Genomic DNA, 15,006 nt, shown 5'->3' with positions numbered 1-15,006 from the left:
AGAGATTCTTTTCGTTGTTCTCAACTGCCTTGCATGCGGGTGTTACGTTTAGTAAGGATATTATAATAATAGTACCTATTAGGAAAGGTACGCTTTTGATTGGGAGAAGGGGAGTGGCCGGGGGATTCGCAGTAAGCTTTAAATGTTTGTAGCCCTCCCGCTTTCAATCAGTATGAAATTCATCTCTCCTTTTAGTCAACAAGGAAACACTCGTCAAAATGAAAAGGTTTGACCCTCCAAGATAGTGCATTATTTTACTGATAACTCTCCCCTCGATCTAAAGCCCCAGCCGTTCTGCTACTACATAACATACCTTCCCTTATGCATGCTCTCGATCCAAGGATGGTACACTGAAACCAAATCCACGATTGCTAAATATTTTGAAGTGCAGATAGTCTTTAATAATGCGAGGCTAAATTTCGTCGAAATTTTTACATGATTGGAGAACAAAATAAACATCATCATGCAACCAGTGCTTGGTTCAGCACGTCCCATTTTACATCGCGTGATTACTCCCTTAAATTTGTATTTTGATACGCTATGCTTATTATTTCAAGACTCTTGTATACGTTATTATGACTGTGGGATCAGTGGCTTCACCACTGACGACATTTCTAATTCTGTCTATACTAAGATTACCGGCTGCAAACTGATCACTTTCAAAACACTCGTACGCAACAAATTTAAAGCTATGTAACTGGACTGATTCTTCTTGCTGGAACGATGTTGCTGGCCCATTTGTCCACTAGCTGGCCCACAAAGTGTTAACGGCAATACGCATGTATCAAAAATTTTCTAAAGGCGAACAAGCGATGACTTCAGTGCCAAACTATTATGCAGAAGGTTTTTGACCTATTCATTTTTCCGGGGCCCTATTGCTACAAAACTTATATTCAATTAAGACTTTGTTAAGTCCTGCTTTTTAATATTGTCATTCCCTATATCAGTATCATTTCTTTCTTTAACCGTTGTGTATGAGACTCGGACACATGAATATGGATACAACTCAAACAAAAAATCGCGAGCTCAAGTGGTTTGAAATGTGAAAACATTACGCCCAAGGTTAGGTACGTTTACAAAAGCGGTAAAATAGATGGTGGCAAGGTGTTGGTGCATGCACAAGCAGATTTCCAGGCTTCCTTAGTAACATTTCTTAACCTCAAAGATTTTGCGACGTGTCCAAACCATTAAGAATGTGAAAAGTCAAGGCTTAACCGTTTCCAGTCTCAGACTTACTGCATGGAGTTGACCAAAGGGTGAAATACTGGCAAGTTCCAAACTTACATTCAACCAGCTTCATTAAAAAAAGCCGATGACGTGTTCCCTCTCGGCTTATTAGTAGACCCATTCTCCGGCAATGTCTCGAAAGTAGGTCACTTGACGGCTACAGCATTGCTTTTCAAGCATTTTGTGTTTTTAGTCAGTTCGGACGTGTCTATCGATCATTTTTGGGACCAAATTAAAAACAAGGCAATTGCAAGTACATCTGATATATTATATATATATTTGTGCACAAGCCTAATCAAACTCAGTGCCATGCATAACTACCAGTAGTACGTGCTGTGGTCCATCAAAACATCAGTGTCAACCCTCGACCTCTGCAAACTACGTGACGTTCACGAAGTGTATGTATACAAACACGTTAAAAGCCTCACTTGAGTAAGGTAAGTCGAAGCTTTCGTATCAGTTCCAATGCCTTTTTTTCTGCGTTTGTCGCATTTGATAGCGCACCTAAGTAGTCATGAGCACCTTATTAATTAGATCTTAATTAGCCACAAGTCTCAGCACACTAACCAAGTCCGATTCTTCATTTTGAATCTAAAATTGGAGCTGCATTCTGCCTATTTAGAGTAGACTGGTTTAGGCTTTTTATCGCGAATACACGATTCCATTGCTGGCATAACAAATGAATCTTAAGTGACTAAGAAAAAGTTGAAGGTTTCGAATGTCAACTACATGGTTAAAAAATGGACACTCTCTCTCATCTCATAACGTCAAAACCACGAGGGGCGATTTTTGTTTTCCCTGGAAAATTTATCTCGAATTACTGAATATTAGTATTTGTTAGACGGTGCAGAATAATAACATTGGGCTAGTGCAGTGTAACTAGGCGATCCTTGCCGGGCCAGTCAAGAGCGGACGTGCCGCTCGTGACATAATCATTTGGTATACACAAACATTAGTATGGGATTCCCGCTAAGGACCAAATAAACATATCGAACGTGACTTTGCATATATAAACACTAAGCAGGACTATTGGTGCAAAAGGCTAATCCGATCTTCTTCTTGAATTTAAAAGCAATCCAAGTCTCTACTTAAAATGAAAGCTATGTATTTGATGGGAAATATTGAATGAATATGTTTTTCGTTGCATTAACTAGACCGACGGTGGTAATTGTTTTGGGAGCTGAAAAGCAACAGGAAAGTCGTTCATGTTTGTGATTATTATCTCGTAAACTCTAGATTACGCGTGACCTTTGGTTGCTTGACGTTACAGTCAATATGACCAGAGTATTTATTGCAGTACGGGACTCGGTCACTTATTTTGGTTCAGATCTAAAGAAGCGAACTCATGCCACGGCGCGTGTTCGATCTTCATCTATGCGTTATGCATCGGCAAACAAGTCCTAACTGAAGACCTATATAGCTACCATAGAATAAGAAAGACCCTCAGTAATGTTTACCGGGATAGCATCTATATGGTCGCGTAAGTAAAAAAATCATTGTTATAAATAAATGATAGATAACGCATGGGTATGTAATGATTGCATAGCTATTAGGTGCTGCCCATCCGATCTATGATTCAGAATATATAGCAGTGACTCTTAGAAGTATGGCTAACACTAAGCCTGAAGCGAGATGACGTTTTACCCCCGACTCTATACCATAATAGTTTTTAAAATTCTTTCATATTAAAATTTTTGATTCCTTAGAGAATACAGGAACAATAGTCATAATTAAAGAACAAAAGCAGTGTGAAAAAGATTATGGTCTAGAGACGGGGGTAAAACGTCATCTCGCTTCAGGCTTATTACGTTCAGTGTGCAAATGGCTCTTGTTTAGCAATCGCTTGTAGTTCTCATCTGGATCTGATTTTTTAACGATCAGTACATCGATCTTGGCTGTCCGACTAAAACAGTAGGAAATGAGATTACTGTTAGGGGTTGAGGATGACTCCAGAATTTCCAGGCAGGCGACCAAAAAATGTGCTTTCGCATCCGCTTCCTAGGGCCGGGCAATTCGGGGCATTCAGAGAATTAGAAATATAATTAGTTTTAATGATATGATATATCCATTTGATGTGTGCTTCACAGGCACTTAAAGTATGGTGGCAGTCGATCAAATTTTTTAGAATGTGTGGTCTTAAAATCATATAGCTAATAACCCTGCCCTGCAGGGGTCTTTTTTGCACTCCGCTTTGGCCGTATGTCGGAGAGGAATGTGGGGGTTTCCCCTCCAGTCTGCGATAGCCTTAAGGTGTAAATAATTATGTACCTCTACTCGTAGGGTACTTTGCTAGGTATTTCTCAATGGTAACCACAATTACCAGTGAGCACATCCTAGTTAAATTATAGTTTCACAGCCAGCAATAAATATGCATACCAGCAAAACAAATGAAAGTAAAGCTTGTCTGTATAAAATTTATAAGTATATAATAGTAAGAGAAAAACAGGTAATTTAATCCACCTGAAAACATTGTTTAAACATTGAAAATATGCTTCATTGTTGACAATAGTGTGGAAGGTCAGGCTTATCGTAAGCCGGAAGGCGCACCAGAAAAGAGATCAAACTCCCTGATGTCACCATCTTCATTCTCCTTCAGGTACAGGAAATTTGGTTTTGACGCATGGTCAAAAAGAAAGTTCGTTCATCTTTACGTGGAGATATCGTCGAAACCCGATTACAGCGCTTCCTATTCACACGAGCGAAACCGTAACATTTTAGTTCTCGCGACGAAGTTGGTTGTGATGTATGTGAACGTGAATGAAAGCGTTTCCACGAAACTATGCCTTTGATAATTTTGTTTTTACGGCAGTGCCATGAAACACTTTGACTGACGTCCACCAAAACCTTATTCATTTGCAAAGACAAATTTTACGATTTCGCGCGTAGCGATTGGAACTATTTCTATAATAAGGACAATTCATGCGCGCGCAGCTATTACGTACTATACCGGTACTTTTTGTCCCAGTGACCGGATTGCATTTACTTTTGAATTATCCCTCAAATACGGCGGACACTTTGGCAATGTTATCCCAAGTCCGAAAACTGTGATAACATTTCGAACATTTTCCTGCATGCGTGCAATGTACGCGGTCAAATAAAAAGCTTCCTTATAAACAAAACACTACAGTTTAGACTGCAGTCTGTAATGTTTACAAACATCAAACTATCTCAGTTACTTACAAGGCGGGGGGAAATTGCTCTTCTCCAGGAAAATAGTTTCCTGCATACAATTCAATGCAATGTACAAACAAAAAGCTTGCGTATCAACAAAACATTACAGTTTAGACTGGAGTCACTACAGTTTACGAACATCAAATTATCTCTGTTACAGGTAAGGCGAAAAGAACTGCATTACTCGTGGAACATTTATCTTTTTTCTACATTGAAAAAATATGAAATGATCAAGAAGTCGCGAACTTCGTAAGTGCGTTTTGCAGAACTACTGGCAGGCATGCTAAAGATAGGATACAAATTTAAGTTAGGATAGTGTCAACAAAAAACGAAAAGATAAACGAGACAAACTTACAAAGTTTAGTTTTGGCTCGTATGGCTTGCTCATGCAGCAAATAGGTACTCCGGTCCCCTTGCAAAACCGAAGAGTTGACTTAATGTTTAGGATAATAAAACCTCAGATGTTTTAGTGATAATGGGTTCGCGCTAACGTATCGCGTTGTTAAAACCATGCCCTCCCCTCTTATAATATTAGCACTGCTCTAGAATAGCATCAGGAACAAAAGTACTTGTGGGTTTTCCTGTCTTCAACCTATAAACTTTCAAACAAATGTGCTAGTAACTGCATAAAAAGGCTCTGTGATCACGTAGCTGCAGAAAAAAGTCATCGAGACTTAGATTAGCCGGACTAGATTAGTACCCACAGTTTGACCCTTGTGTTATCCCTGAGGCCGGTTTTTTATGTGTTGTCCAGTTTGCATCTTAAGTCGTGGACAGTTCATGTGTCACAGCCTCCATATTGCGACTGATATCCGAACTTTGCTGATTCTAGGCTCATGCAACCAACGTTTCTCAAATTAGACTGAAAATTATTTTTTTGTCGGCAGAGAACATAGTCAATCAAGGTCAGAGCTTGATCTCTCTTCCCCATATTTTCTAATAAGGTTTAATGCTCAGAATACTGACTTCTATGGGTAATAATTCTGGCACCATAACTGCCATTCGTTTTTCTTGATTAATATTGGTCATCTCTAAGTCTAAATAATGGCACATTTCTGAGATTATAGCATGGGATCCTTTTTCTTAATATCAGATTCTCACAGCCATTGCAAACCTTGTAGATATTATAAGGATACCTTTTCTCAGGGTGGCTTTTCCATACCACAGCGTACCAGCTGACATCTGAGCACTTTTCCTGATATATAGCTGCACTTCCCGTATCCTTACGTGGTATATACACTGTTATAGTAAGGTTTTACATGGTCGGCATTATTGCATAGTGGGACTGAGTTGCTTTTCTAAAAGAACTTGATACTGAAGGCAACGCTGAATTGCAGATTATAGAGTTATACACTCTATTGCTTCAAGAAATCGTTTCAAGTCGTTTCATTTATTGAAGAATGGAGCCAGAAATTTTCCAAGGCATTTCGATCAATGCAATGAATTGTATATAAACCAGCCTAAATGCAGCAACCTCTGCGAGTATGTGCGATTATTCAAGAATGACAACCGCCAACCGAGCTTTCGAACACTAATATTTCTAATATACCTGCATTCTTCTTGGACCCAGGCTATTTTCTGGTTCTTCGATGCGTTGTGACACACCATGTGATCTAGCTTGTGATAGTTAGTCGAGCAATATCACCGCAAGTGTTATTTTGTAAAAACATTTGACAGGTAGAATTCCCAGTGTGTAACGGCTTGTAGATCCAAATCTACGAAAGCTACAAACGCACAGGTGGCAGGAACAGGTCTCAAAAGTTTATAGTTGTTGTCATGGCGACTACATGAATTCAAAACACCGCCATGGGATAACATCTGGCAAATGCAAGACACTGAAATTATGAGCCGTAAGATTAAGGTTTTTCTTTAAAGTCGTGAATTGCTTAACTATATATATAACATTTTCTCTTGTGTGCGTGTGAAATCTGAATATCCTTGTTGATCAATCCAGGCGATTGATTGTCATTTTTCACGCGATGGAATTTTCCAAGCACCAGCCTTAATGCTTTAAAAGTCTTAAGTTACTCTCATTTCCTTTTTGTCTTAACGATCCCATCACGTATGCACTAGTCAATGGAGTATTTTTTCATTCGTCAGTGGATACTAAGAGGGGGTGGGGGGAGGGACCAAGTAGGGGCTGTAGCAACTCAATAGCCACGTGACACTCCTGGTTATAGAAAAGCTGTGGTTGAAATAAACAAAAGAGACGGACTCCGTGCCGTGTAGATCTACACGAATTCATGGATTGGCTCTTATAGTTTGTGATCCATGTAGAGAGGCCACTTATAGTTGCGTGTGCGGATGGCATTAGTCTCCTAAACTTTTATGACCCTAGTGATCCTATTTTAACTCATTGGCAAGAATTGAATGCTCGGACTGTACTCCTCTTAAGAATTTGAATGCTCAGGGGAGCATTTTATTCTTATTTTCATATCCGGAAGTAGTTTTGATGGCTCATAGACGTACCGTATACTATATGCAACAATTTTGATGTATGCAATAAAACCACAAAAAGGAACTTATGTGACCGACCGGTTACTTTTCTTTCAAGTTGTTCCAAGACTAACGTATATATGAATCATGTGTGTATAAATAAACCAGGGTATAACCGCGGATAGGCTTATGTTTCAAGCAGTGATATACGTATAGCATTCCTTCTTCCTTATTGTTCAGTATTGAGACTGGCTGGTTATGAGCAGCGAACTTTATCGTTGTCGCTAAGTGGTTGCGGGTTTCATCCTTGGCCTTGCAATGTGAGTAACTTTCCTTTGTCTGTTTTCAAGAGCGTTTCACCGCTGTATTACCCAGTTTTTTCAATAATCCCTCCTGTGCACTACATACAGTTGCAACGAAATTGTTTTTCATGCCTTAGCCCAGCTCTGGTTTGAAACTAAGCCGGCTGTACCATGAGACGTATAATACATTAATTCTGTTTGGGCATACAAATTACTAAGGGAGTGGTACGGGAAGTTGACAGTGTAGCATGCTATGGTTTTCCGGTGCAAACAGCTACAACTTGTTCTGTGTGTTCATGATTTTGTACCCAAAACATTCTTGATTCTTTTTTTTAAAGGTTACCCTCCTCCATAACCAACGCATTTTATTTACGATGTAAAGATTTTCATATGATGCATTTACCACGGCTCTACCACTAAAACGTATTTTAATGAGTGCCTCAATGAATGCCTCTTTTATGAAGCACGGCGCGGTCTATTTCAGTCTAGTCTGCATTTGGGTTATATAAGCCTGTCAGACTATATGAAAAAGCCTTTTGCATGTAATCGCATTTATCAATGTTGTTTGTTATGGTGACTAACTTGTCATCGAAACAAGATAACCGCAGACATCATTGTATTGTGTTGCGGAATATTTGCCAAAATACATATGGCTTCCTTAATACTCATTCGTGGCTTCTTAGATAGTTTATCTACCTGTAGACCCGTGCATACACTTCTTGGTTAACCAACGATATTTCCGATCAAGGTCACTGGTCAAAATGTTCTAAAAAACTGATCCCGAAAAAATTCCCTTCCCCTATGAATCAGTTCAGTTAACAGAATCGCGATCGCCAAAGGTCATTTACGCTTTCTTTTGGAATATTGCAACGCTTGGTTGTCCGCCAACTGGTTTGGATTTTATCATCGTATCGATATTCTAGCAGAGAATATTAAAATCCATTTGAGTGTTAAGGATTTTTGTTATCGCATGGCCAGTCCCTGTATAGGGGTGTTTCGGGATCACGGTTAAATAACTATAGACCAGGTTAATAGGTTTGAACCCGCTCTTTGCTCTAACGAACCGACGAAAACATGAAAAATGCACTGAAGTGCGGCGACCGACAAATTGTTTTTGAATTCAAGCTTTTAGATTTTATATTCTTGAAGTCATGGCTTTGGAATGAGAAAAATTTACCAATGTTATAACAATTAATTAAATTTATTAGAAAGCAAGGAGGAAGAGAACAATTACTGCTTTGTTGCTGATCACAGATTTATTTTATGGAAATAGCTTGTGTTTGTTCTGTGATAACCAAACTATACCACATCAAACCTTTGGATTTTAATCCATAAATTCACAAGCGACATTGGAGATCAATTTGTCCATACTTCGTAGTTACTAACTATATTTTTTCACATTTCTTTACGGTCAATTTCTCAATCGATTCGCGGCGTCGATTATATTAAGCGATAACTCGATTAGGTTAATAGTTTTGAGGACAGGAAGTTTGTACTTACACTAAATTAGTGTTGTATTTACAAGTGTATTAGCATTGAGATCCTTATTCTATGCTATTTTTATTATTATTATGGTCGGGAAATGTTAAGCAAAATCCCAGAAAAATAGTACTTTTTACTTGGTAAATCGTATGAGTTTGTCTTTCATTTTTCAATGTTTTATCATAGTTAAACTTCATGGTATAAGGCATATTGATTGTTTCATTCGACTCTATCAGAGTATAATGTCTAGAGTGATAATGAGTTTGTCTAAGATTAATCTATTTGATAATAAACGGCGTTGGGTTAATGATTACTACATATCTTTCACTCATAACTCATAATTATTACAGATTTTTTGCTCATAACTAGCTTGCACTACTTCACTCTCTTCGCGTCCATTTTGTAAGTCGTTTTGCGTTTGAAGGGTCACTCATATACTGAAGCGAATAAACAAAGCACAATTTTAACCCTAAAGAACACTTTGGTGGGTTGGCATAAGACTAGCAAGTAAACCAAATAAAAAGCATGATTGCGAGGACGATTTCCTACTACATGGAAGATTTCCATAGTGATGATCTAGGATACGAGGGCGCGATTTCCAGTAGAGCGTGATTAAAGTAAAGTGAAAGTATTTCTCGGATCAGGGCTGCCAGTAAAATCCCAGTTGCCCACACGTGTCAGTGACCCGTGTTGTAGTTACGGCTGCTTGAAATCCTGGATGGAGCCAGTGCCATTCTAAAACACAGCTATTGAAATAGCCTGCCCGCTCAAGGCGTATACGAGCCTTGATTAAGAGATTTTTTAAGAAATAAAGGAACTCCATAATCCGAAAAGAGCGTAAACATTGTTGCAATTTTTGAAAGTCTGGAACTTGGGTCGCCAGTGAACCAGAAAATATCATTAATGTGTCGGTTTTGGAAGGGCATCGAGCGTGAACGACTAGAAGTAGCGCAAGGCCAATCATTATACCGCGTAAACCACCGCTTACATCAAGATCTCTCTAATTTGTTCCCTAACACTGTGGTTTATTTCTACACCTTAATTAAAGTCGATTAAGAGGTTTAACAGTCCGTCATAAAAACAATTTTAACAACGCCGACTCGCGATTGGTCCATTGTAAGTTCAAATTAATTGATACTTCACGCTAAACAGGGCGTGGCTTACGTCATTATTCACAGAGAACTGGATATGATACGACCGTAGACCGAGCTATACACTCGAGTTGCTCGCCACGGTCTAGCTTGTCAGAAAATTATGAGAATGGCAACGGACCCAGAAAGTTGTGACGAGGAAACTGATATTAATGAAAATGATGTCTTCGATGAAAGAGATCCAGCTTTTATTGACGAGCGGTTCCGCGTGGATCGGCGTAAATTAGAGCAAATGCTACAGGGTATAGCCCCTTGAATATATATTTTATGAAATTCGAAGTATACTGATCAGAGGTATATTATTATGTGCGTTTAGAGACATGCAGTGACTAATATTCTCGTATTTCTTTCAGCTGCAGAAGAAGGAATTGGAGAAACGGGGGAGGAATTCTTTCGAAAGGTAAGTATATCAGGTCAAATTAACCCGCATTTTGTTAGCCATAATTGAATCGTACCGCTTGTATATATAAACTTCAAATCTTTGTATGCTTTACGATCATAGATCATGGGTGAAACAGCAACTACTATTACATGGCCTTCAAAGCTGAAAATTGGGGCAAAGTCCAAGAAAGGTTTGTGTTCGATGCATCCACTGTGCAAAGTTCTCTTTAATGCATTTTGCCCTTGAAAAACCTTGCGTTATATGCTATGCCCTTCGTTGAGTTACCAAAATCTTTGCGGGTCATTTAATCCAAAATCTTGGTGTAGATCACTGATTTGGCTACACGAATCGGTAATCGTGCTAGCATAATTCATTTTTCTTCATTTACCACTGCTATTAAATTATCTTATTATATCAATAACTCGGATTATTCTATATTATACGATATATACATAAACAAATGCGGAATATCTCGTCCTCCTCGGTTTAGAAAGCTTGATTATTTCTGTCGTGGTTTACTCTTATATCAACTATACTAGAAACTACCTTTTGTGTTGTCAAAATAATTCCTTTTATTCGCTAAATTTCTTTTGTCATAAGCTTTTCATTGGAATCTAGTGCGCGAACTGTTCTAAGGATAGAACTCAGTGGTTCGTCTCGTTTCTTAGCGTATCGATATTGTGTACGGGTCTTGGTTACCGTTCGTTGCTAAAATAGTGCCTTCTCTTATGAAGTCAATGTATAGGACTCTAATATATTTCGAAGCAATTTCTTTTTATGTTCTTTATTCTTTATGGCGTCATACGATAATTTCTTTAGAAATCAAGGTGCATAAATAGAATGAGTGCAAATTATTTGTCACGACCTGTTACTGGAGAATAGTCCTATATAATTGTATTGTAACTTCATCCACGAACTTGTCAATTCGGTTTGGTATATTTCCAGTATTGTTTCACCCCAAGGCCAAGTATATTTCACAAAATCCTTAACTATCAAGGAATTCACCATTTCATTGCAGAACAATACTTCTCAAGTCCGAATGTAAAGTATTTTTTCTAGTGTCAAAGGCGATGAATAGTCTTTTAAAATTATTTTAGCCAGTAGAAACTGAAATCTATATTTACGAACAATGGCTATGTTTATGTATGAGCGAGGGTAGAGAAATGTTATCTCACAATTGGGGCTGAATTCGGAGCTTATATTTACAACCCCATTTATATTTTCTATAAGAGACCTTTTCAGACGTTTGGTTAGGGTTTTCGAAAAGAAGATTTATTAGTTTCACGGTAGGAAATTAGCGTGTCTCCTTTCAACAACGCAAAACTATTCATGCATGCGCGCATTTTTCTGGACAATCGGAGCGAGACGTTTCGACCCTGTTGCAAGGGTCACGCATTGTTCACTCGCCATTTCGAACCAAGATGTCGCTTGAATGCCTTATCGATTTCTACATTTCTTGGGTCCTTTGTAATGTTACTTTGAATTCGAAATATTAAGAGAAGACTATTCAACTTTCGAAGATGATAAACTTCGAATATTACCATGGAGGAATTAGAGAATTTTTTTGCATCTTTCGTGATTGTCTTTACCGGATGCCAGTGTAGGACCGTGTGCTTAAATTTAGTCTGTTAGCGGAAGACATTATTATATTTGAAATCTACTCCTGTTTTAGTAATATCAGTATTGTTTCTAGACAATCAGTTTCGTTATTTTTGTTTGCGAGGTTGTAAGACAAGACGACGGTCACGCTTGTGTAATCAATTTCGTGATCAACAAACAACAGAAACTTGCAAGAATAAAATGTTATCCTACGACATTTTTTTGTTTTTTGCTTATTTGCTACGCACTTAAATATGGTAAAGCGTTTAGTTTTTATCATACAGGACCCCCCTGAAAATCACGTAGGTGATGGAGACTTGCTCTTAAAAGATTCGTTATCATTATCATTGTTATTATTTATTTATTTATTATTCAGACGTTTAACTTGGAAGAACATAAACTTTAGGGAACAAACTTTAAATCTATTTAAGGAAAAAACATGTTTTCCTTCACAATTTCCTTTTTTCATTCCATAAAGATATTTTTCCTTTCTGTAAAACAACTACTTTAATTATGATTTATAGTTATTTTAATCTACTAAAATCTTTTCATTTCATAATTTGCCAAGGTAGAAAATGTTTCTAAACCATTTATGCATCAGGGCCCAGTTGATGAAGGTTAGATGACACTATCCAACAGATAAATCCTTATCCAGTGGATAAGTTGATGCTGTTATCCAATAAATTTATCAACTGGATATGATTTATCTGTCGGATAGTGCTATCCACCCTTTATACAACCGGTTTATAGTTTTTCTCAGTATTCTCTCATATTTCTTCCTTTTGAAACAAATAAACCTGCACTTAAACTTAAGTTTAAGTGCAGGTTTAATCAAAATGTTTAATTGACTAAGTACGATAGTTATTGCTCATCAACCGCAACTAATAATATGCATGTTAGGATTAATTTGCCTTAATGAAAGAAAATGTAATGTAGATGCTGTATGATTAAAAGTTTGTTAAAATTCATTAAGGCTTATGTCGCAAAACATCATGTTCTACCATATATTAGTTAAAATCTTGATTAAAGCTAATCACATGATATAATATGTCCTGGATGTATACTGAGTTAAAAAAACTGAGTTTAGTGCTAGTCACCACCTCAAGTACAGCAGTGCTACATATCAACAGGTTAGAAGTGAAAGTGATGACAAGGTACTTTTGACAGCCTATATACAGTACATGAATGACCCCAGAGCAAAGCTTTAACCAGTTTGAATTTTGGGAAGGTTTGAGGGGAGTGAGGATAAAAATGATAATTAGAAAACTCTTGGAGTTGAAAAGAGAACCAATAGACTCAGTTCCATCAAATGAAGTGACTGGAAATTGAATTCAGGATAGCAAAGATGAGGCAACTCAGAGTTTTACCAGCACACCATCACCAAGACCTAATGCAACACTTACACGTCTTTGTTGATCAACAATATTGTTAATGCACAAACATGCACATATTTATACATGTTGAATAAAGTCCTAACATCTTTGGCCAGACCTTAATTATTATTTTTTGGTTTTAGTCATTGTGTTTGAGTTTAACATGCCTACACTGTATATTTGTATCCTCAGGCCAGTGTCTAGCTATAATTCATGTTTGAAATATCACTTATCAGCATTTAGTAAATCTGCTTAGATAAATGACAAGATGAAATGCTTTGTATATACCTGTGCATTCATGTTTAGTCTCCCACTTATGTAAGCAGGGCATGGTCATTAATTTTTAAGTCACTATTAAGGTTTAAAGCTTCTGTGTAGGAAATAAAATATATTCAATTAGAAATATGAATAACATCCTATATTATTGAAAACAGTGTATCAATTATGCCTCAAGAATACTTTTTTCTACCAGTGTTGGAAAGAAAGACATTGAAAAAGTACAAAATTTCTTCATCTTTGTTATTCTTGTTACTGAAGCAAATATACTTTATTTTATAATATATATATTTTAATCAATGGGAGTAAACTAAATTCCTTTGCATTGCTTTTACTCACTTTCTAGATTATTATTGTCACAAAGTTAAATAATATATATTGCCTTTTACGTATGATTAGAAATGATTTTATGAAAGTATTGCAAATTGATGTCATTGGCAGCATCGAACCCTTTGATTAAATTTTTTTATTCAGAATAGTTAAAATTGACTTAAGTTATAATATTAACTTTATGCAAATGCAGACATTTCAGCAGTAATAATTTACCAAAGATATAGATAGACCCCTTTTAGCTTGGGCATAGTGTTTTCCCATTTTAGTTGATAGTTAAAATTGACTTAAGTTATATATTAACTGCATAAGAATGCAGACTTTTAAGCAGTAATAATTTACCAAAGATATAGATAGACCCCTTTTAGCTTGGGCATAGTGTTTTCCCATTTTAGACCACATGTCATTTTCTTGAGAACAAGATTCTTTGTTTGAGTTGTATCAATATTCATGTGTCTTCTCATGCACAGGCATTAAGCAAAGAATTGAATCTCAATTACTACTCCCAAGCTAAAGAAGTCTATTATATTTAGTTTCCTTAATATAATCATCGGTTTACAAATTAGTATGTCTTATTATTTTTAGACCCCCACATAAAGATAACTGGTCTTCCAGAATCAGTAAAATTGGCAAAGGATAGAGTGATGGCAGTTTTAGACACCAAGGTAGGAGTCACACATACAGCTAATCTGATTACAAGTTAGTAATTGATAAAAATGTCCCAAAATGCAGGAAATTTAATTGTGGTTGATTATCTTCAGTCCAACAGGGTTACTCTTAAAATGGATGTTTCTCATACAGATCATTCTCACATCATTGGTAAAGGTGGTTACAACATTAAAAAAGGTATGTCACATCTCTACATTCTCTGTAAGAATATATATTTTGATATATCTATTAATATTTATTTCATTTGTTTTTTAATTAATTATAAACAGTAATGCAAGACACTGGGTGCCATATTCATTTTCCTGACTCCAACAGAGGGTCATCTACTGACAAGAGTAATCAGGTACTTTTAGGGATTTCATTTTTATTTTTAAGTACTTTTTGAAAAGTCATAGTTTTATGCTCTCTTAGGTTTCTATAGCAGGACAACCACTAGGAGTTGAAGCGGCAAGACAGCAAATAAGGGTATGCTTTTTTCTTGTGTGTCAAATAATTTTTTTCATTATTTTATTGCTACTGCATTAATAAAAATCAAATAAATCTGAAAGATGTCATTTGAGTTGTTAATGTAAGCTACTCTCAGTCTGGCTTTATCAACTGGATTATGC

At 36.8% G+C, this 15,006-nt stretch overlaps 1 protein-coding gene across 5 annotated transcripts in view; it reads left to right on the top strand.

Moving 5' to 3' along the window:
• Positions 1 to 504: 504 nt before the first annotated feature.
• LOC116296748 (protein bicaudal C homolog 1-B) overlaps positions 505 to 15,006 on the top strand; it is a 34,250-nt gene continuing 19,748 nt past the window's right edge. The window contains exons 1-8 of one of the 5 annotated variants that reach the window (XM_031704817.2): positions 1,915 to 2,707; positions 3,737 to 3,823; positions 10,123 to 10,169; positions 10,272 to 10,341; positions 14,315 to 14,394; positions 14,491 to 14,575; positions 14,668 to 14,741; positions 14,810 to 14,863. In XM_031704817.2, the coding sequence (XP_031560677.1) occupies positions 10,275 to 10,341; positions 14,315 to 14,394; positions 14,491 to 14,575; positions 14,668 to 14,741; positions 14,810 to 14,863 (360 nt within the window). In that variant the 5' untranslated portion in view covers positions 1,915 to 2,707; positions 3,737 to 3,823; positions 10,123 to 10,169; positions 10,272 to 10,274. Of the gene's footprint in view, positions 1,665 to 1,912; positions 2,708 to 3,736; positions 3,824 to 8,976; positions 10,012 to 10,122; positions 10,170 to 10,271; positions 10,342 to 14,314; positions 14,395 to 14,490; positions 14,576 to 14,667; positions 14,742 to 14,809; positions 14,864 to 15,006 lie in introns of those variants that run through there. The other 4 variants (XM_031704816.2, XM_031704815.2, XM_031704812.2 and 1 more) reach the window with 4 other exon arrangements.

This window comes from Actinia tenebrosa, unplaced genomic scaffold (assembly GCF_029948245.1).
Source record: "Actinia tenebrosa isolate PJP-AT-01 unplaced genomic scaffold, QUT_ActTen_1.0 PGA_scaffold7__59_contigs__length_16204524, whole genome shotgun sequence".
NCBI lineage: Eukaryota > Metazoa > Cnidaria > Anthozoa > Actiniaria > Actiniidae > Actinia > Actinia tenebrosa.
This window is presented reverse-complemented; position numbering and strand designations above follow the sequence as displayed.